General features: G+C 37.7%; 1 protein-coding gene and 1 non-coding gene across 4 annotated transcripts in view; one reads left to right on the top strand and one right to left on the bottom strand.

Annotated features, from left to right (window-relative positions):
• Positions 1-23723, bottom strand: part of LOC122790732 (adenylate cyclase type 2-like) — a 1393058-nt gene that overhangs the window by 828829 nt on the left and 540506 nt on the right. For all 3 annotated transcript variants that reach the window (XM_044058316.1, XM_044058314.1, XM_044058315.1), the window contains exon 2: positions 16752-17293. In XM_044058316.1, coding sequence (XP_043914251.1) covers positions 16752-16919 — 168 coding nt within the window. In that variant the 5' untranslated portion in view covers positions 16920-17293. The remainder of the gene's footprint in view (positions 1-16751; positions 17294-23723) is intronic.
• TRNAM-CAU lies at positions 8667-8739 on the top strand. The gene has a single exon. It is a non-coding gene; the product is annotated as a tRNA-Met (tRNA).

Genomic DNA, 23723 nt, shown 5'->3' with positions numbered 1-23723 from the left:
AGTTTGTTAGTTTCAAAGTCAGTAATTATTTGTTTCTGAAAATCATGAATACATAGCCATAAGGAAGGACTGCTGAACCTAAATGTAAATTAAAAGGAGTTGCCACCTGATCATATCAGGAGAATAACAATGTGTTAATACCATACCACACAAACTACAAAAAGGTAGTTGCAGATGATCACAGCTAACACTGTCTCCATTAATACAGACTTTACTTATACCTACAGAAATACCAAAGCTACCAACGTTTGACAGTGACCACGGTACTTCCCACCTAGGTCCACTGTAGAAAAGCTAGATAGCAAGGTTCATTAGCTATAGGTGCTTTAAATTAAATTTAGGATGCAATATTAAAAAACTTTCTGCTGCACATGGATGGAAACAAAGTATACCAGATCAATAAAGTATTGTCAGGTTTAAGAGAAACATTTGTTAAAGGACAATGTACAATATATTTTTTGTATGTTGTCAATAAAAGAAAATGTGCACATTTATATGCTCAATTTCAGAAGTGAAATACAGAGGAACTTGAGTGAACAGACATACCATATAAGTTTAAAAGCTGTTGCAAAAAATTATTTGCCATATACTGATAAAGAAATTGTTTACAGCTTTACTTTAGAAAAGGTTCGAAGAAAAGCATTATCTGAAGCTCAATTTTTAATTTTTCATTGCAAAAATCTCTGAGCTTTGCTAAATCATTAGAAAATGTCTAAAGTACTAGCGCAGACTGAATGCAGGAAGTCATAAAATACCAATACAGTTAAATGTGACAAAGATATTTTGCAAGCTAAGAAGCAAACCAAAATAAGTGGCTAGAGCTTGTGAATGCAAGCAAGTTTATGTGAGGCTACATAAAGTGTGTGTGTGTGTGTGTGTGTGTGTGTGTGTGTGTGTGTGTGTGTACGTGGTCAAATTCTACAATAGTTTATTCTCTCTCTTTTTCTTTTTTTTTTATTACATAGTTTTCTGCATACATTTTTTCCTCAGTTTATAAATGCCTCTCCTATTACAAACCTTGGTAAGTTCAGTAACATAGGAAACAAACTCTTTCACAGAAATGAAAGCATTAACATTTGGGGCATATTTTAAAGAACCATTATTTTCAATAAAGCATATCATTTATTTCCACATCATTTAAATGTCCCTGGCACCTTGGATATTGAGTTTGGGTCTATATTATCCCAGTGAAAGTGCATATGTGTGACTACATAAAAGTCGCCACATAATGCCTGGAAGCTGGAAATCACAAATGGCCGCAAAATGTATTTTTTTCCTAGGGAAAAAATTCACGTGGCTGTTCATAAAAAAAACTAAATTAAAAGCATAATGCCCCTCATAACCCCCAATGTGGGGGGGCTGTGCCCCCCTTCACCCCCCTAAATATACTAACTCCGAGAGTGCACTATAGCAACAGAAAGGGCAACTCCAGGTAGTTGGCCAACTACCTTCTTGCCCGATCACAAATACATTGAAATGCTCAAATGCATTTTGGTGTATCTGTTTTGCTCTTTTCGCATTCACACAAAGCAACTTTTGTTGGAATAACATAGACCCTTGAGTTCTAGGGGGCAATAGTTATACAGTGGAATAATAAATATTTAGATATAGATTTCTTTCATAAATTAATGCACCAAGCACACATACAATCAATGTGTAAGGTAAGATAATGCCAGCTCCCCTGCATCTGAATACCCACATCAAAATTAAATTTCACATTAAGCCTCTGCAACAGTTAGGTATGGAATGGAATGATATATGTAAACATTCCTTAAAAAGCAATTTTATTTGCGTCCTTGCTTAGAATGAACGAATGTGTTTGACATGCTGTCACTCAAAAGATTTCTGAACAAACTACATAAACTTGGAGTGGTTTTTACTGTGAGAGAAAAGGTAAAACAAAGGTCAGTCAGAAAGATATAAAGAGGAACAATAAACTGAGTATAATCGGTTATATGGGTAGTTACTAGTGAACAGCCACAAGGGAGCAGTAGTGAGAACAGGCATTTTCCAAACAGATATCTACATACATTTGTCTATATATATATATATATATATATATATATATATATATTCCAGCTTGAATCTTTTTTTTTCTTATTTTTAATAGGAATGCAAAGTGATCTTTCATATGGATCTTACATAAGAAGTTTTGACAATGGCCCATTTTAGAAATGTGTATGCCAATATCTAGAGCAGTCATTCTTGTCCAAATAGTTTTCCATTTTTGTTGATTTACACAGAAATGGAAATATTTAAGATAATAAAGGGAATGTGCAAATTCTGCATGGGTAAAGAGATGAAATGGAGCAACAAACCACAGAAGAAAGCATACATTGAGGGGATACTTTGTTCTGTTTTTTTTTCCCGGTAAAGTGTGGTAGATAATGGGAAAAAATCTTCAGAATGGTGTTGAAATGTGAGAAACTGTAGTATAATCCAAAAATGTGTCACACAGGCATAAAGCATTTTTATAAAGAATGAGAGAAAAGCAAGCTGCTTGTAAAGTAGTAAATGGGTCGCGTCCAATAGGAAAGGAAATGGGCAGTCAGTTTCGACCAGGTGGTCCTTTTCTGCCATACATATAGGGGTTTCTGCTTTACCCAGGTCCCTCTTGTTAAACAGCCTTCAAGTCAAAGGATGCTTCCTGGTTAAAAAATACAGTAAATCAAATATGTTACTTAAGAGTTAACAGCATGAAATTCACAAGTACAGGCATTTAACATTTCACAAAGATACAAACTAGCTGTGTGGATCTGCAGTCTGGACATAGAGGCTTGTGATTATCAGATCTAAAAGTTACCTGAATATTTCCCTCTTGTCTACAGATTTGGCACTATAATATTCTTTGTTACATGAGGTGTCCTGCTTTCTTTTAACTAAACCACTTGGAACTTGCACACCACTGTCAACCTCTTAGTGCAAGCAATCTAGATACAGCCTAAAATAATGGGAAGAAAAAGGCCAAAAATAGGGACAGATTTTAAATATTGTTCATATAAACTTAAAAAGTCATCAGCATACCAGGATTTATGCTAGCATGCATTTTCTGAACGATATGAAGCCTGAAACTCAAATAGGTGTCATTATTCATAGATTCATAGGTAGATACTAGGCTATCTGCCCGAGGGCATTTATAAGCCTAGCCAGATGTGTCAGCTTTCGCCACCCCATTAACTAATTAACTGAGCCTCTGTCATGAAGAGCCAATGAAGTGATCCCAGGGATGTATTTTCTGTTACCCATCCACTCGTAAAGGTTTCTCTTGAAGAGTGTTAGTGAGGGGCTCTGCCTAATGTAGTTAGGAATTTTGTTCCAAAGCATGGGGAGTCTCTGTGACAGGAATCTATCCCTCCAGCATGTTCTATTTATTGTTGTGGCGAGGTTTAGCTCACTAGATCAAGTGGCTCGCAGTGACTTGGATTTCTTTAGGTGAAGCATGTCCATCAATTCTGAGTTGGACATGGCTTTGTAAGACAGGCAGAGATCACCTCTGAGTAAGCGATATGCCACTGAGTACAGTCGGACTTTTTCCAGTCGGGAAAACTCAAGACTTAAGACTTAAATCCACAGTAATTTACCAGAAAATCCCAAATTGTAAGAAGAACAGATCAAAAATATGAAGCAAAAATCTGGACATTTTGCAAAAATTTGGACAGGTGAGGGGTATGCCTCCACAGTTTCACATCTGACAGTGACACCTTTTTTTCTTTGTCTTTTAAACTAATTTGCTGGATTTCTGATGTAATAGGCAACCCTATGACAGTACTGTACATCTTCTCCTGCCCTTTTAAACATCATTTAGCATTTTTATTTAACTCTGAGTGCAGTAGTAAACCAAGGAATTCTGCACTGAAGGACTGATAAAGACTACACGTGTCTCAACATTGACATTAATGACAAAAGCATCACGAGTCTTTAGATAAACACTATGAAAACATTAAAAAAAAAAAAAAACGCAACAACTGTTGACTTTTTATAAATAACTTTTAGGGTCTGAGTCTTTCAAAGTCTTGGGTATGAATTTAGTTTTATACCTTCCCCTTCAGAAACTTAATATCAAGATTTCTTATCCTATGGAAAGTATTGAGATGAAATGGCAAGAAAATGGACTTGCATGTTCACAACAGTTATGTGCCACTATCATACCTGTCACCTGCACAGATTTTCTCAGAATATCTAGATTTTTGCCCCATATTTTTTTTCATAAAGTTGTGGGTTTTCTGGCAAATTACTGGCAAATCATTAAAGACTGAAGTTAGGTCATAATGACAGACATTTGAGTTTCAGACTTCATACCCTTTAGAAAAATTCATGCTAATGAAAAACCTGTTATTCTATCAACTTTCTAAGTTTGTAATAGTAATACTTAAAATTGTCCTTAGTTTTGGGCATTTACCCCACTTTTGTTTATGGCTTTGCCCAGATTTATTGCTCTAAGAGGTTGAGAGGTATGGCCACAATAAATCAGACTTAAAAATAAATGATTTAAAAGTATGTACTTTTCCAGTGGAAGAGAAACTAGAAAATTGCAAAAAAACAGGGCAAAAAGAAAAGTGTCACTATAAAAGGCAAGCTTATAAAGCTTGAAGATTTGTCCACAAAATGACTTATTTACACTTCTCAGAAATTGTAAGATTTTAAATGCTCTAGAAAACACAAGACAATAGTATACAGAGCTATACCTTCTAACTTACTTGCAAAAACAAAACTATGGATTTTTCTAATCAGATTTGCCACTTTTTTTTTTCATCATTGCAAGGTTTCTCTGTGCACCATGATAAAATACAACATAATTCATATTCTGCACGTAATTTTGGTTTCCAGACCAGAAAAAACATTTATTCATGCTATCAGGAACTGGAAAGCAAACAATAAAGTTTATAATGTCCTATCTTGCTTCTATCAAAATGACTTTCTCTGCAGTGAAGAAAAAATGTCTCAGAAGCTGAAACAGATTTGTTAACATTTATGATTTTCTAGAACAGAAACTCCCTCCTATTTGTGTTCCTTCAGGGAAAAATAGATTTTATCCCATTATTTATAATATAACATGAGAGTGGGTTCATGTTACTACACCTAGGATATTCCCACTGAGTACCACTTGACTTAAACATAGACAATGTCCTTTTTACTCAACTCCAGCATCATAAGTACATTAATGAAAGAAAAAATAGCTACAGGCATGTAGTACCTTGCTGGGGAACATATCATACTGTGGTCTCAATCCTTGCAAATATTTTTCACTCTGAGATTGGTGGAGATATACAAGATGTTTCGAACAAAGAGATTCTCCAATGACAACAGGAACAGTTTTATTTATGTATTTGTGAAACAGTTAGAACATTGAACCACACGGATCAATTTCAAACTCAGCCTGAGAGCAGTGTTTGGTTAGAGAAGGTGCTCAGAAAAACACAAGAAGCAGTTCCTTAACATCTCACAGCCTTACTAATCTGTCCTAACTGCCGGAAGGGATAGTATTAAGAAAGGGCGTAGAAGCTGCGATCCTTTCCATATTACAAAGGTTTAGGAAGGCTGGCACTCTTGTAGGAACTGTACATTTTGTGTTTTATAGCTTCCTCTTTTCTCTTATTTCAGTACTACAGTTGTGAAACTAATTTTCAGTAAAAGATGCTTTCCTATGAGTGTATGTTGGCGAGCTGGCATTTTGTAAGTGGATCATCGGTATAATGTCATGATCTCATATACTTCTTTAAATTACATTTGCCTTTGTCACAATGCTATTGGATACGCTACAGAAAAGTGTTACATGTTGCTGTCTAGATGATTAATAAATTATATTCTTTACTTACTTTGTAAACTGTGTCATTTGATATAAAGTCATCTGTAAGGTTATCAAAACCAAAGGTGCTACATTTCTAAATCACAGTCGCCTGTCAGAATAGCTCTCTAATTTGCCTAAACTCATTTGTCAGTTTACCCCTCCATCCTGCACCATTGCATGCACCTTTGACTCATTAACAAATATAGTAAGGTTTCTACACAAACACTAAAATAAATTGCAATATAGAGGATTATGTTCAAGGCATGGATGGCAAAACATCTGTGCTCAAATTGAATCTTGGCATTCATGTACAAAACACAAAATAGAGAGCTTTAGTCAGAAATCAGATCAGAAGGCTTTATCTGCATTATGTGCTACATGTTGTGGGGAAATCTAGTAAAGCACTTTGTGTTGTTAAACAAATAGGAGGCAGAAATAAATTGCCCCTCTGAAGAACTAATGACTTTAAAAGGTGTTAGACACTTTGATCTGCCATACTTTCTGCTTATACTTCTGACAGAAAATAGATATAACAGCTGGGGATATACTTTACAAGCTTATCTTTTTTCCTGATTTCACAGCACAGTCATGGTGAGCCATGTACTACAAATATCATGCAAAGGAAAGGGCAGGCATGTTAAGCACTTTCCAAGGTCAGACAGGTGTCTAAGAAACCTTTGTAGTGCATGGAGTGTGGTGATTACATTCTGATATTTGGAAAACAAATCAGTTAAAAGCTATAGTGGAGCAAGACTCAACCTTAACAATTGTTAAGCACCCCCCTGTGAAAGATGTTAAGGTAGAGTCTAGCACCAGGCAGTGAAATCTGCCAGTACTGTCCAACAAGTGACAGCAGCAGAAATAAAAGATTTGTTTCTGCCTGCTGTCCATACTGGTAACCTGCCTTCAACTTCCTCAAACAAACTTAGTTGTTAAAAAAAAGGATGTGTTAGCATCTGTTTTTTCAAGAAAAACTAACATAAAACTCAAATTTATACTATTATTTAGGGACTTCAGTCCTCAGCTGTTTGTCGGAAAATAACATATTTTATGAGGAACAGACCAAAAATATGAAGCAGAAGTCTGGATATCCTGCAAAAATCCAGACCATTGGGAGGCATGCAGGTAATTGTAAATGTAACATACTATATTACACTACATCCCTGACAGTGCTTGCCAAGTGTTTTACAGCTTTAAAAGCCAGGAAAACACCTGAGTGATTTTTCCCTGTAACTAGTAATACATGGAACAGATAAAGCTCCATGCATCACAAAAAAATGTTGATTGCGTCACCGATTATAACCTTATGTGTTCTTCACATGGATGCCAAGATTAACCTCTCAAGCTTTGCTCTTGAGGGGAATTTCTTGGTATCCATGTCTCCAGTGCATAATCAACAGGTTATGATCAGTGACCTGATCATAACCCTCTATGTTATTCCATATCTCCAGTGCATAATCAACAGGTTATGATCAGTGACCTGATCATAACCCTCTATGTTATTCCATATCTGAAGTGCATAATCAACAGGTTATGATCAGTGACCTGATCATAACCTTCTATGTTATTCCATATCTCCAGCGCATAATCAACAGGTTATGATCAGTGACCTGATCATAACCCTCTATGTTATTCCATATCTCCAGCGCATAATCAACAGGTTATGATCAGTGACCTGATCATAACCCTCTATGTTATTCCATGTCTGAAGTGCATAATCAACAGGTTATGATCAATGACCTGATCATAACCCTTTATGTTATTCCATGTCTCGAGCACATAATCAGCAGGTTATGATCAGTGATCTGATCATAACCCTCTATGTTATTCACCCCCTTATAACCATTATGCTCCAGTCCTGAATTAAAATATCAACAGTGACAAGTGGCACCATAAATCACTAGCTGGTAGCAAAAACAAGCTTTAAAACATCTAACACTTTACTTAGAGTTTCTTTTCTTTTCATTTTGCCCAAATGAAGTACTTAACTTATTTTAAAGCTTTTTATTGTTCCAGCCAATATTCTGTGGTGCCAGTTCTTATTGTTCTAACACTTTTTTAAGTACTGTAGAACAGTGAGGGTCTATATAAGAACACCGACAAGGCCATTAATTGAATGGCCTAATTATAGAAAATGCCAGTAATAGAACTCAATTTTGTGGGGGGGGCTGCATCCTCCACACCCCCTGCCAATTGTATATACCAACTCCAAGATTGCACTACAGAGAGGAAAGGGAAAATTTTCCAATTTTCACTGTACCACGATCTCACAAAACACACTTCTTTCACTGGCATTTTCGATGATAAGGCCATTCGATTAATGGCTTTTTCAGTGTTCTAATATAGACAGACAGGGAAGCAGTGCAGTACCATGAGGTATGACTGGATTTCTTCAGTCATAATCTGTTTCCTAGGTGTTCTTGACACAGATGTCAAGATTCACCTCTTGAGCTTCGTTCCCAAGGTGAAGTTCTTGACGTCCAAGTCTTATACACATAACATTGTGATCTGAGACATATTCTTAATCCTGGATATTACACGGAACAGGTTCTGGTACTGGTCCATGTGATAAACCACAACTTACACATTTAAAGCAAGATATTTCATTACCTAACAGAACCTTTGGAGATTTTCAAGACAGTCAGTTATTAATAAATACCACCAATGTCTACATAGTACTGAAAACCTACACAAAATCTGTAGTATTTTGAACATACATCCAAAACAGCTGAAGTAGCAAAACACAGTGTACAAGGTTAGTAGGTCTGACACCTAGATATAACATCCACCTAACTCTATGGGTAGAGTTACAGTCTTATGTGTAGTAGGTCCTGGGTTCTAGACCATAACAGGCAGAATATGAATGTACTATTTTGAAGCCTTGTTAGCTCAGTAGGTAGCATGTCAGTCTCATAATCTGAAGGTTGTGAGTTCGATCCTCACACAGGGCAGTTTTGACTTTCAAACAAATAAGGTAAATGGTGAAATCCTCAAAGGCTAACTTTGAGTCCAAATTGGCCACATCCACTAAGGACAATCACAAGACCTTCTTTACATATGTCCACAATCTCAAAGGTAACACCCAAATCTGGTCTGAACTGGTAGTCAATAACACCACATGCACAAATGTCATAGATATAGCCCACCTGCTGGCAGACAGGTTTAGTGAAAACATCACCCCCCCTGTCCCGCATCAGTAAACTAGGACATCCCCAGCACCTGCCCCCCTCCCCTCAGCACCAAAGAGCAGGTCTTTAATGTTCTCTCAAAGGCAAAACATACAGTCTCCATGAGACTCAACAACATCCCTGGCTGTATCCTACATGAAGTCAGATGTGAGCTCTCCAGTCCATTAGACACCCTATTCAACCAAAGCCTGAGAACAGGATTCATCCCAGCTGAATGGAGGATAGCTACTGTCATCCCTTAACACAAAGGTGGAGCATCCACTGGCCCAGGCAATTATAGATCTATCAGCCTAGCTAGCCTGATCTGCAAGGCCATAGAATGGATTATCATGGACCTTATAAACAAGGACATTGGCAACCTCCAAATGCTTGACCCACACAGTTTGGTTTTGTCAAAGGAAGATCATGCCTCTTAAACTTAGTCGACTTCTTCAAAACAGTCACCAAAGCCATGGGCGAGGGGAAGATGGTGCACACCACCTACCTTGACCTAGCCAAAGCCTTCAACACTATTCCTCACTCAGGCATAATAGATAAACTCTCCCAGCTAGGCATCAACTGATATGTTACCAGATAGGTAGCTTACTGACTCAATGATAGAACCTACTCAGTCAAAATCGAGGAAGCCACCTCTAGTGGTAGACCCGTAATGAGCAGTGTACCCCAAGGATCAGTCTTGGGGCCTCTACTGTTTGGGATATACTTTTCTGAGGTGCAAGCCAAAACCAGTGGTCTATGGCTGACCAAGTTTGTAGATGACTGCAAGCTTGGTGATGTCTTAAATTCTCCTAGTGATGTGAACATCCTCCAAGAGGGCCTTACCTAAACTAATGATTGGTGCCAGAAGCATGGCCTCAAACTGAATGCAAAGAAATGCATCATTATCCCCTTTGGGGAAAATGTCATCCCCACTAATTATCACATTAATAACAATGTACTAAGCATGCAATCAGTCGTGAGGGACTTGGGCACCCAGGCTGATAGCAACCTGACTTTTGACCACAACATTGCCTCCACTGTACAGATGGCTTTCTATATGGCCCACCTCCTAAGTAAGGGTATTTCATCCAGCCAGGAACAAGGAGGTCATAAACATCCCTGTACTACTCCCTTAAAATACGCTTTATTGAGTACGATGACCCCTTTGGCATGTACCTTGCCAAGCACATACAGCAGCTGGAGAGACCACAGAGGTTCCTGACTAGGAAATCTAGGGTCTCAAACACCTGTTCTATACAGACAGTTGAAAAGCCCTGTCCCTATACTCAGTCTCGTACAGACTGCTCAGAGGTGACCTGTGTCTGGCATACAAGGCCATCTCAGACCCAGCCTTGATGGAGTTGCTGCATATCTGTAAGTCAAACTCCACTCACACAACTCACACACAAGACCTCAACCTGCTCTGTGACATTAATAGAACTTGTTAGCGGGATAGATTTGTGCCCCAAAGACTGCCCCATCTGTGGAATAGACTCCCTCTCCATGTCAAGCAGAGTACCTCTCTAGCCCTCTTTAAGAAGAACTTGGGATGACTGGATGGGAAACAGAAAATACACCCCTGAGATCCCACCAGTGTCCCTGCTGGACAGGGGAAACAGGTGTTGACTTTGAGGGAACATGAGCGAAATTCTTGGCTAAGCTTATAAGAGCTATATGCCAATAATCTAGTATCATCATATGAACCTAGAATACAATCTGCAGAGCTAGCAGAGATCAGAGAGGAACTCATTACCTTTAACATTACCTTAGCAGCATGTACAGCTTAAAAAGCATAAGATAAACAAATGTAAATATTTTATAGCCATTTAACAGCTAGGAATCTTAGAAGTCGTTTTATATGGGCTTTATTTCACATGAACTGAAGTTTGCCTTTATCTTAACCATGCACACCTTTTAACCTCTTGCTATGTTTAACACCAGATGCTTAGACTACATTTGATAAATATCATTAACTTGTGCTACTCTGTAGCATTAATAAAAATAACTGTGCTCAGCAAAGATGGTTTAGTATGGCCAGTCCACTGCTGCTTCATTCTTGCCCACTGTTTACTTATGCGATCACTTCAGTTCAGCTAATCACTTCTTATTGTTTGTGTGTGTGTGTGTGTGTGTGTGTGTGTGTGTGTGTGTGTGTGTGTGTGTGTGTGTGAGAGAGACAGAGAGAGTCAAAAATTCCAGATGACTGTATATAATGATAGTCAAGAAGACCCCTACATGCCCAGATGCCGTATTATATAAACCAAATCTGTCCTAAACAAGATAACAGTATGATAAAGCATATTTTAAATGTGGTAATTTACCCACATTTTGTAATGAAGAGCTTAATTCCAGGTCATTATTTACAGGGCTCAAATTCTAAACCTACCACCCTAGAACACAAAAAAGGAAAAAAACTAAGGGTAATGCTGCTCAATGCCAGAAGTCTCAACCTCAAGATGCACGCACTCGAAGCCCTTCTCAGTATGGAGAACATCGATGTCTGTGCTGTGACTGAAACCTGGTTCAAGGCTCCCGAGAGCACCCTGGCACTATCAGGCTTTACCTCATATCATGCGTTCCGGCCCCAAAATCCGGACAACACCAAGAAAGGAGGGGGGGTGTCTATATTCATCAAGAACACCCACACCTCAAGGTTGGTGGCAACGCACGATGCATCGGAGACCATCCAGGTGCAATTAACCATAGGCAAGACTGCTCTGCAATTTGTAGCATGTTACAGGCCACCCTCCCAATCTCAGGAACCTCACATAGCTTTCCTGAAAACACTGGAGGGGATAAATGTATCTCCAAACACCATCATACTAGGTGATTTCAACTACCCGAATATAGACTGGGATCACTACTCAAGCCCCAACACTCTAGCCCAAAGGTTCCTAGAGTTCATAAACTCAAATGCCATGGAACAACTAGTCACCATCCCCACAAGAGGAGATAACATACTAGATCTCATCATCATGAACATGGAGTCACAATGTTCAACACCGAGGTATACCCTTCACTGGTGAGATCAGACCATAAACTAATCTCACTGGAAGTCCACATCCCGCCCCACCTGAGATAAAAAGACCACAGTGAAGAACTTCTCAAAAGCCGACTTCACACTTCTAAAGGCTAGTGTGGTCTCTTTTAAGGCCCCGAGACTGCGGAAACCATTACTCAAGCCGCTGAATCACTTACAAATGCCTTCTACCAGCACCTACAGGACTGCATGGATCAGGCAATCCCAAACAAAACAAAGACTCTTTGTACCAAAGGCAAGCGTCCAGTTTGGTGGACCCCAGCCATAAACAAGCTCTACAACAAAAGGAGGAAGCTACTACAAGATAGAGCAAAATCCTTAAAAGGAAAACACCCTTGATCATTATAAGTAAAAAACTAAGATCTCTCATAAAATCATCCAAGGCAAATTTTGAGAGAAAAGTCGCTAAGGACTCAAAGGACAATCATAAGGCCTTCTTTAGCTATGTTAGAAACCTGGGAGGAAACTCCCAGATATGCTCAGAATTAGTTCAAAATGATGTAAAAATTACTGAACCTACAGACATTGCCAACATACTGGCTGACAGGTTCAGTGCAAACTTCTCCCCCCCCCCAAAAGGTGAGATATCTATACCAGAGAATTATAGCCCCCCAAACATCTCTAACGCTCAGGTGAGAACTGCTCTCTCCAAGGCAAAAAACACAGCATCCATGGGACCAGATGGTGTCCCCGGATGTGTGCTCCACAAACTCAATGAGGAATTAAACCCGCAGTTAGGGCAGCTGTTTAATCTTAGCCTCACCTCAGGATACGTGCCTAAGGAGTGGCGTACGGCAACTGTGGTCCCACTTCACAAAGGCGGTGCCTCCACTGACCTGGGAAATTACCGTCCCATCAGCTTGACAAGCTTGATCTGCAAAGCTATGGAGAGGATCATAATGGAACTCATAAATAAAGACATAGGAGACTTGCAGACTTTGGATCCGACCCAGTTTGGCTTTGTCAAGGGCAGATCATGCCTTTTAAACCTGGTTGACTTTTTCAAAACAGTCACCAAGGCCATCGATGAGGGAAAGGCAGTCCACACAGCCTACCTCGACCTGGCAAAGGCTTTCGACACAATACCCCACTCAGGTATCATTGAAAAACTCATCAGCTTAAATGTAAACCCATACGTCACAAGATGGGTTGCAAATTGGCTAAGTGACAGAACCCACAGGGTCAGAGTTGCTGGCGCCATATCAGACTCAAAGCCTGTCACAAGTGGTGTCCCACAGGGCTCAGTCCTGGGCCCTCTCCTGTTCGGCATCTACTTTTCAGAAGTACAAGCAAACACAGGAGGATTATGGCTGACAAAATTTGCAGATGACTGCAAACTGGGCCATAGTTGAGAACACATCTGACACAGATATCCTTCAGAAGGGTCTTATAGAAATGGAAAACTGGTGCCAGAGCCATGGCCTAAAGTTAAACACCAATAAATGCATAGTCATACCCTTCGGGAAAAACAAGGTTACCCCTAGCTACCATATAGGCGGCAACCCACTAAGCACAGAAGAGGTTATCAGGGATCTGGGTACCCAGGTTGACAGTAACCTTTCATTTGACACTCACGTTGCCAAAGTAGTTAGGAAGACCTTCTACATTGCCCACCTGATCATGAAGGGATTCACATCTAGATCAAGGGAAGTCATCATCCCCCTGTACTCATCACTCAACAGACCAATGATTGAGTACAATGCCCCATTCAGAATGTATCTGACATGACATCTGCAGCAACTGGAAAGGCCCCAAAAGTTCCTCACCAAAAGGATAAAGGGTCTCAAAAATATGTCCTATGCTGCCCGACTGAAGGAACTTCAGCTCTATTCAGTCGCTTACCGTCTGCTCAGAGGTGACCTGTGCCTGACATACAAGGCCATGTCCAACCCAGAATTGATGAACATGCTTCACCTCAAAAAATCTAGATCCCTCAGAACTACAAGGGCGGGAGACTTAAACCTTGACATGGTTATTAATAGGACGTGCTGGAGGGACAGATTCATCACCCAGAGACTCCCTATGCTGTGGAACAAAATCCCGGTACATATGAGGCAGAGCACCTCGCTGGCTTTGTTCAAGAGAAATCTTGACCAATGGATGGGAGATCGCAAATATACCCCAGGGATTATCTCAGTGTCACTGCTTGACAGAGGCACAGCAAAATAATGGGCATAGTATCCTCCAAACTAAAGGGGTGGCGAAAGCCACAAAACTCTGGGCTAGGCTTATAAATGCCCTTGGGCAGATAGCCTAGTATGAACCTATGAACCTATGAACCTATTGGTAATCTTAAACTTGGATACAGCATTCCAAATTAATGTCAGAGCTGAAAAGCCTCCAAATGTTTTCTTACCCCTAACCCAGAAACACAGTGCCCCACATTAGAACTAATGACATTAAAAGCCATTAGACACGTTGATTTCTCATACTTTATGCTTATAAGTGTGAGAGAGAGAAGTTCTAACAACCTTTAAAGCTCTTTTGCTTTCTGCCACTTTTCTTTGCTGGTCAGTATTGTCAGATGTCCACCCCTAGTATGAGATTAAAGCTTAACAGCACTTAGGGGTGATTAACTTATAACACTTTGGTGGTGTGGAATGCCACACCTCTAACAACCTACACATATCTTGCATTCCGGAGCATTTTCTGAAAATCAACTTAAAAGCATACGATAAACAAATATAAATACTGTCTGAACAGGAAAAGCTATTAAAACTGTACAAAATGCAATTTTATCAGTAAGAAGTATTTTTACACTGGTAATAGTCAGTGCATTTATAGTTTTTCAGTAAATATTAAGCCACAGTGGTGCAGCGGTAGCATTGTTGCCTCACAGCAAGAGGTTTTCCCGTTTGATTCTCAGCTGGAGTGCCTTCTATGTGGAGTCTGCATGTCCTCCCCACGGTTGAGTGGCATTCGAAAGACATGCATAGAATGGGTGTGCCTTCGTTGAAGGCTGGGCATCTAGCTGGCACCTCAGCACCGTAAAAATCTACTGTCAATCATTAGCGGACCAGAGTTCCGCTCTGGCAATCCCTAACCGGGAAAAGCTGAAAGAAGAGCAACAACATTATGTTATATTATAATGGACACAGTCTCAGAATTATACTTTTTGCTAAACTTATGCAAATAGAATGTCATATCTTGAAAACTGTACACAACCTAGACAAATATTTTTAGAACACTTTTGTTAAGTAGACATCAGCTTTCATATGACAGCAAGAAATTCCTCTGAGAGTGCTTGTTCACTGAGATATTTACAGAAGTGTAAAAACAATATGAATTATATAATTAGCAATATTAAATAATGCTGAATATCTCTCAGAATGTGCAAATTACAGTGTGAATGTCAATGACAATTTTCTGCAACAACGTCTATGGTTTTACCTCATGCCATGCAATAGTTTGTAAGTCACTTGGTTTTTGAAGTACTAAGTATAAATGGAAATATTGCTTATTTTCATAATTACTAACACATAAACAATATTTCCAGTATAGCGTATTAATGGACAATGACAGTGAATTTTCCTAGTTCCCACCATGGTATTTCACACCATACCCCTCAGAAAGGCTTCTCATTTATGAAAATATGAAAAATACATAGCAAACAATAAGTAATTTATCTGCTGTAGGACATTGTAGATTAACATAGTGACATTTTCGTAGTATCTCCTTGAACTTTTTAATGTTGCATATTATTCGCTGATAAGTAAGACCCCCCCCCAAGAAAAGGTCTGGACACCATAAGGAGCTATGGATGTTAACTGGAAGTATACAAAAAGTCCCTATAGACTTGAATGAGTTAACAAATCCTTTGGCAAAAGAAGATTGCAATCACTGCTACACATGTTCCCTAGATGATCAACAAAAGCTGTACAGCAGGTTGATGATGCTGTCTCATAGAATAGTCCATTTGACATGTTTACTCATATTGTTAACTGAGTAACATCATTGGTCACAAGTGTCCCTTTCAAGAGGTGACACAGAACACTGTCTAGTTAAAGGACTTACCAACAGCCACAAAGTAAGTCAATGGTGGTGGAAGTAATTAAACCCAGTACCCTTGACTACAGGAAGCAGAACATTAGCAGCTCAGAAACCCAATCTTATTTACTAGATGCCTAATAAACTTTCATTGCATTCAAGTTGTTGTATGTAGTTATTAATCTGTCAGTAGTAAAGTCATTGTGTCTACAGTACAGTAGTACCTACAAAGTCAGGGTCTCTTTGTATTTATTTTGTTTAACAGTTACTGCAATAAGGAACAGATGACCACTGAGGTTCCCCTTCATTTGTCAGGAATATAACTTGCACCGTTACTCATCACCTGGTATCTCAGGCAGGAACACAGCTTGCCTCCTCATCCCCTGCTATCCCAGGCAGGAACACGGCTTGCCTCCTCATCACCTTGTACCTCAGGCAGGAACACTGCTTGCCTCCTCATCACCTGGTATCTCAGGCAGGAACACGGCTTGCCTGAACAGTACCATAGGCTGTAATGTGCCTGAACAGTACCATAGGCTGTAATGTAAGTCCAGTTTGATACAAGTGGAATCAGACATTTAGTAAGTATGTAGATTAGCATTATTTGTGTTTAAACAATCATTTCCTGGAAAATAACTGTAGACTACAAAATGTTAAACTACTTTACCACTGTAATCCTGTTGATAATTATGAAAATGCAGTCTCCTGTATTGCAGAAAATTTTAAGGCAAATTGGAGTAAAAAATGCAACTAAGTGCTGATTACTTACTCTTCCTGTGGCAAAAAAGATTGCAATCAGGGCTATACATGTTCCCACAATGATCAACAAAAGCAGTAAAACAAGTGGATGCTGCTGTCGCAAAGAATAGTCCATCTCACAGAGAGGGTCACTTTGGTTGTCACCATCTGTCCTGCAGTTTCTCTGATGGCTTGTCATTTGGGTCAGCACAAGAGATAAAAAATGTTTTGTTCAGCAAAGCAGAAATATCCAGGGTATCACTGTCTAAAGGAGGGGACAAAGCTCAATGCAACACAGTTCTGGTCACCACCGTCAGTGTCCTACACTGCATGATCATTAATATCCCATGAGCCCCCTCTCCAGATGCTGTTTTTCTGATGAACAAATCTCATTATGGATACAGGGTTTCCTGCTTTTACTTTTAAATCCATGCAGCTTAAGCAGAGCCATTCTAGATGTTTGAAGTTTAATTAATTTCTTTCTCAGTTTCTCTGGTATCACGTATGTTGTCCAGAATATCCTTTAGGGAAAAGGCTACGAGTAGTAACAAAGATCACAGAACAGCAACTGATCTGAAAAACAAAATAAACATTAATTAGGGATTGTAAGGTTACATGGTGCTGTAAAACAACAAGACCTGGAAATGAAATCAGTTATAAAATGATATTACTCCTAAGCTTTCAGGACTCTGATGCAATAAATGTGACAGAGCTGTTGGGCATAAATATCGGTGAGTGCATCAGAGTCTTTGTGATACAGCAATGTTATCAACAGTTGTGTTGTGCTGCAAAATATACTTCATTACCACGGCAAAGCGTGCCAAAGAGTCAATGAGCGATGAGAAGTTAACAGGTGCATAAACAAGATACTGAAAGCTCCAACATTTAGTGAAAATAAGGACAACGTTTGTAATGGTAGCAATTTATTAACCTAGTGCTGAAATCCTTACAGACTTTCCAGAATTTAGCCTTTCTCCCCAACCAGTAAAAGTGGCCTGCCCAAGATCCACAAAGTGCAATATTCAGCAGGGAACGTATTTAGCCAGCAATGGATGCTTTAAAAAAACAATACATACAGCCCTCTCAGTGTAGAACTAACCAGTACCTCCACTGCATGCTCTCATAGATCCCACTCTTAGCCAGGTCCTATTCTTCAATTATCTAAAACAAGTCCCCAATGCGCTAATGACAGCTTCTTCCTCTTGACTCCCAAATTGTGGTTCATAGGATAGTACTATTCTATCTGCCCTTGCAGACTGTTTTAAACCTAGCCAAATTTCCCAGCTCAAAGGTAAAAATCAAACCTTGTACTTTGTGTCTGTATGGTAAACACCTTAACTATTATGCCAACTTCCAACCACCTACCCAATTATGTAAGGGATCACACTAACTACACTGCATTCAGGCACCAGCTAAAAGTCTGTTTTGTTAGACAGAATTAGAGTAGATGATTCAATCCTGGCCATACCACCTAGGCACCTCACACTTTCACTGTATCTCCACCAAGCATATCTCCTACCATCTTAACATTGTGCCTGAACTGCATTCTAAAACATATTGTACATAGTATATATATTTTATATATTGTAGATATTGTACATGTTGTATATATTGTACATGTTGTAGATATTGTATATACTGTAGATATTGTACATATTGTAGATATTATAGATGTACATATTCTAGCTATTGTAGATATTGTACATATTGTAGATATTATAGATATTGTACATGTAGATATTGTACATGTGGTAGATATTGTACATGTAGGTATTGTACATGTACATATTGTAGATATTTTACATGTAGTTATTGTAGATATTGTACATATTGTAGATATTGTAGATATTGTACATATTGTAGATATTGTATGTATTGTACATATTGTACATGTTATAGATATTGTAGATATTGTACATATTGCAGATTATTGTACATGTAGATATTGCACATGTTGTAGATATTGTACATGCACGTTATATATATTGTATATATTGTAAATATTGTACATATTGTAAATATTGTACATATTGTACATATTGTAGATATTGTACATGGAGGTATTGTAGATGTACATGTAGATATTATAGATATTGTACATATTGTAGATGTAGACATTGTACATGTAGATACTGTAGATGTACATGTTGTAGATATTGTACATGTACTTATTGTAGATATGGCACGTAGTATATATATTGTAGATATTGTATATATTGTAGATATTGTACATATTGTAGATATTGTATATATTGTACAGATTGTACAGATTGTATATATTGTAGATAGTGTACATGTAGATATTGTAGATATTACACATGTAGATATTGTAGATATTGTACATGTTGTAGATATTGTACATATTGTACATGTTATAGATATTGTAGATATTGTACATGTAGATATTGCACATGTAGATATTGTACATGTACATATTATATATACATGTATATATTGTAGATATTGTACATATTGTATATATTGTAGATATTGTACATATTGTGGCTATTATAGATATTGTACGTGTTGTAGATATTGTACATGTAACAACAAAACCACAACAGGCACCCAAAGAGGCAGAAGGTAATAATAAAATACGAGCCTGTAGGTGTAAGCACATAAATGCCACACAATACAAAACGTTTTCGTCCACCAGACTTCCTCAGAAGTAAAATGAAAGAATGAAAGCTGTGCCTGCTTATATAACAGCCTTCATTCTTTCATTTTACATCTGAGGAAGTCTGGTGGATGAAAACGCTTTGTATTGTGTGGCGTTTATGTGATTAAACCTGCTGCTGCTTATACCTACAGGCTCGTGTTTTAATATTACCTTCTGCCTCTTTGGGTGCCTGTTGTGCTTTTGTTGGTTCCTGGTTCTGTGGCACCCTTTCCTTGGAGTTATTGTACATGTAGATATTGTAGATATTGTACATGTAGATATTGTATATGTACATATTTTAGATATTGTACATATTGTAGATATTGTACATAGGTTCATAGGTAGGTACTAGGCTATCTTCCCGAGGGCATTTATAAGCCTAGCCAGAGTGTGTCGGCTTTCGCCACCCCATTGATTAATTAACTGATCCTCTGTCAAGCAGAGCCAAAGAAATGATCCCAGGGGTGTATTTTCTGTTACCCATCCACTCATCAAGGTTTCTCTTGAAGAGTGTTAGTGAGGGGCTCTGCCTAATGTAGTTTGGAATTTTGTTCCAAAGCATGGGGAGTCTCTGTGACAAGAATCTATCCCTCCAGCATGTTCTATTTATTGTTGTGGCAAGGTTTAGCTCACTAGAGCGTGTGGCTTGCAGTGACTTGGATTTCTTTAGGTGGAGCATATCCAACAATTCTGAGTTGGACATGGCTTTGTACATTGTAAATATTGTAGATATTGTACATATTGTAGATATGATAGATATTGTACATGTAGATATTGCAAATGTAGACATTGTAGATATTGTATATGTTGTAGATATTGTACATGTACACATTGTAGATATTGTAGATGTATATGTAGATATTGTACATGTAGATATTGTAGATATTGTACATGTTGTAGATATTGTAGATATTGTACATGTAGATATTGTACATATTGTAGATATTGTACATGTAGATATTGTACATATTGTAGATATTGTACATGTAGATATTGTACATGTTGTAGATAGTATACATATTGTAGATATTGTAGCTGTACATATTGTAGATATCGTACATGTAGATATTGTAGGTTTTGTACATATTGTAGATATTGTACATGTAGATATTGTACATATTGTAGCTATTGTATATATTGTAGATATTGTAGGTATAATACATGTTGTAGATATTGTACATATTGTAGATACTGTACATGTTTTAGATACTGTACATATTGTAGATATTGCATATGGTGTATATTGTAATCTAACTCATATCAACATTTCTTCATTGTATCTTCCTTATGTAATTATGATTCACTGTTTATGTATTATAGCTTGTGTCTTATTTGTTCTGCATTTTGTAATTTATCTTTTTGGTATCTGTATATAGGTCTGATGAAATTAGCGTCCTACAAATAATATGCTTTATCCCCCCCCCCCCCATTAAAAATACTTCTTCTTCTCTGCTGCATGATGTATTCTTACGAATGTATGGTAAGCTTATTATTAAGTTCTGATATTTCTCTGGTGATACAAAGTTGCAGAATTGCATTCCATTTTCTGTTAGTAAATATTCTTCTCAATAGAGTTGGTGAACATTACATGTTCATATATATATACATATATAACACACACACACACACACACACACACACACACACACACACACACATGCATGCACTCATAACATGCCATAGTCACCTAGGCATATACATTTTTCTTAGCTTGGAACTTGATAAACTTATGGATCTGAGTAAAAGTGCCATATTTTATATTACTACACAGACTCTGTCAATATGATTAAATGTTTATCATTGCTGGTAATATGTCATCAAAGACCAGACCCACTTCAGACTAAAAAGAACAGCAGTCCTTAAATAATACACATTTCAGGATACATAATCAATGGACAGTAATAACATTAAAATATTAAAACATAAATAAATAAAAAATAAATGTACCAGTGATGATACAAGGACCAACCAAATTTAATTTACTGCTTTCACCCACAAGGAAAATCAAACTTCAGAATACAGCAGAACCCATCCCAACAGTTTAGATACCCAGTGACCTACACATAATCATGGACATCACTTAGCCAATCAGGTAAATAAAAATTCAGCCATATTAAAATATGAATATTTTCCCTACCAATATTCATAAAAACATTTTTAAATATATATATATATATATATATATATATATATATATATATATATATATAATAATAATACATACACACAATATAGAACTATATATGTGAGCTTTTAACTTCAAATTGCTAACTATAGACATTGCATCAACAACAGGACTAGAAATAGCTTTATAAAAAAATCTGCCAGTATAACTCCTTTGACACAAGTCCAGTCAACCACCGCTTTACTGAGTATCTGTACAAAGTATTGTAGATGTCATGCTTTGAAATACTATACACGATTGTTTATACATTGCTTCAACTTATCCAAATATTGTGTCTGATAGCATTAATGACAGTCTTGGCAATTTAACAGTCATGGTTCTTTGGATGTTGCAGCCTGTTTTGTTCTTGTCATCTCAAATTATATCAGCTGAATGACCACCAGAATGTAGTTCTGTTCAAGCGGTACAAAGTGATCCAGGTGAGGTTATTCAGAATTCTAATGGCTGTGATAAAAGGCAGCTAATTCAGAGAGAGACAGATTAATCCCCTTCCAATAACAGCAACAAATTCAACATGAATACATAGCTCAAAATGAAGCCTGCCTTAAGTTACAATAACGGGGATGCGAAGAGAACTAGCACAAATTTCGTACTTAAGTTGTTTGAAAAAAAGTCCACAAATTTAGATCTCTTCACTTGGAGAATGTATTTTAAGGAACAACCTTTTGAGAAAACAAGTTCCAAAGGGCCTTCACGTGTAAAAATGTATTAATGGTTTGGATTCATCCTCCATATTTTTTAATGAAGTAATAAACATTTGGACAACACTAGACTAGATTTGAGCTCATGGACATTATAGTATGACATAACGTACAAGAAATGAAAAAGCTATCTCTCAAAATTAATGACTTAGATGAGAGGATACAAGCTGATTTGCTGTAAATGACAAGAATATCTGAATAAAGTAGTATTTTTACATGGAGAAAAGAATGTGAGATAGAAAAGATGGACTAGGCTAAAAAGAAGGAGCACTGGTTGACTATTTATTTTTATTTTTTATTTATTTATTTTATTTTACATTTGTTGACCAGGCTAGTCTAGCTAGATATATGTCCATTTTCAGTAGAGGCCTGGGGAGAAAAGCTCCAAAACAGTATTAATTTAATTGAATAAAGATATAAAGCATCTACTTTAAGAAAAACATTATAACACCAAATAATGTCAAAAAAACACTTTACCATAGATTTAATTTAAGTTAGTAGGTGAAAGGAGGAAAAAAGGGAAAGAGACAAAAGAAATAATATAAAAAAGTGAGAATAAATAAAAAATAAAATAATGTTAGAGATGGTGCGAAGAGATGAGGAGCATTAGATGTAACTATAGAAGAGTAGGTATAGCAGATTTAGAATAGTGGGTTATACATAGAAAGCAAAGAGAAATGTAAAGCTGAATATCTATCAAACAATTTATATACATAGATGCTCACAGGGCATAGCATATTACAAAACTCAGAAAAGGCTAGTTTTTATTATGTAGTAGTTTGATAGAGTACAGAACATACTGAGTTAACACAAGAAGAAAAAAATGTAGAGGAACGTATACAAATAGTGAAGGAAATAAAGGCTAAGAGATTAGTTGTAACTGTGAAGAACAAGGTATCAGAGGCACTCTACCAACTTCTGGAAAGTGACTCAGTAGGTGGTACAAAGAAACTATATCAGGTTGCAAGGCAAAGACAGAAAGATAAGGAGGATAGTAGGGCACCCTTCATAAGGATTCCAGCAACAACCTGCTCACCAGCCCACAGGACATCAAAGGCAGATGGAAGGAGTATTTCCAGAAGCTTCTGAATGAAGAAAAACCCACAGAAGCTGCACTGCCCCAGAAACAGCCTACAATGAGAGAAGAACTGAAGCCCACCCTAGAAGAAGTAAGGACAACACTAAGGAAGATGAGTCAGGGAAAGATGCACGCTCAGAGGAGGTCACATCAAATACGATCAAGATATTGGCTGAGTTTGGGAAGAAATGGCTCCAGAGAGTACTCATAAGCCCTATATGGAGGAAGGTACACCTAAGATGGCAGCAGAATAAGCATTGTTATGCCAATGTAAAAAAAGGGGGAACATTCACAACTGTGGGTAGTCTAACTAAATCACTCTTAACACACTGCATGACAGTTCTGGAGAGTGTCATTGATGAATATGCAAACTAGTATCT

This window comes from Protopterus annectens, chromosome 16.part0, assembly GCF_019279795.1.
Source record: "Protopterus annectens isolate FY-2018-M chromosome 16.part0, PAN1.0, whole genome shotgun sequence".
Classification (NCBI taxonomy): domain Eukaryota; kingdom Metazoa; phylum Chordata; order Ceratodontiformes; family Protopteridae; genus Protopterus; species Protopterus annectens.
The sequence above is the reverse complement of the archived record's forward strand: the minus strand, read 5'-3'. Positions and strand labels throughout refer to the sequence as shown.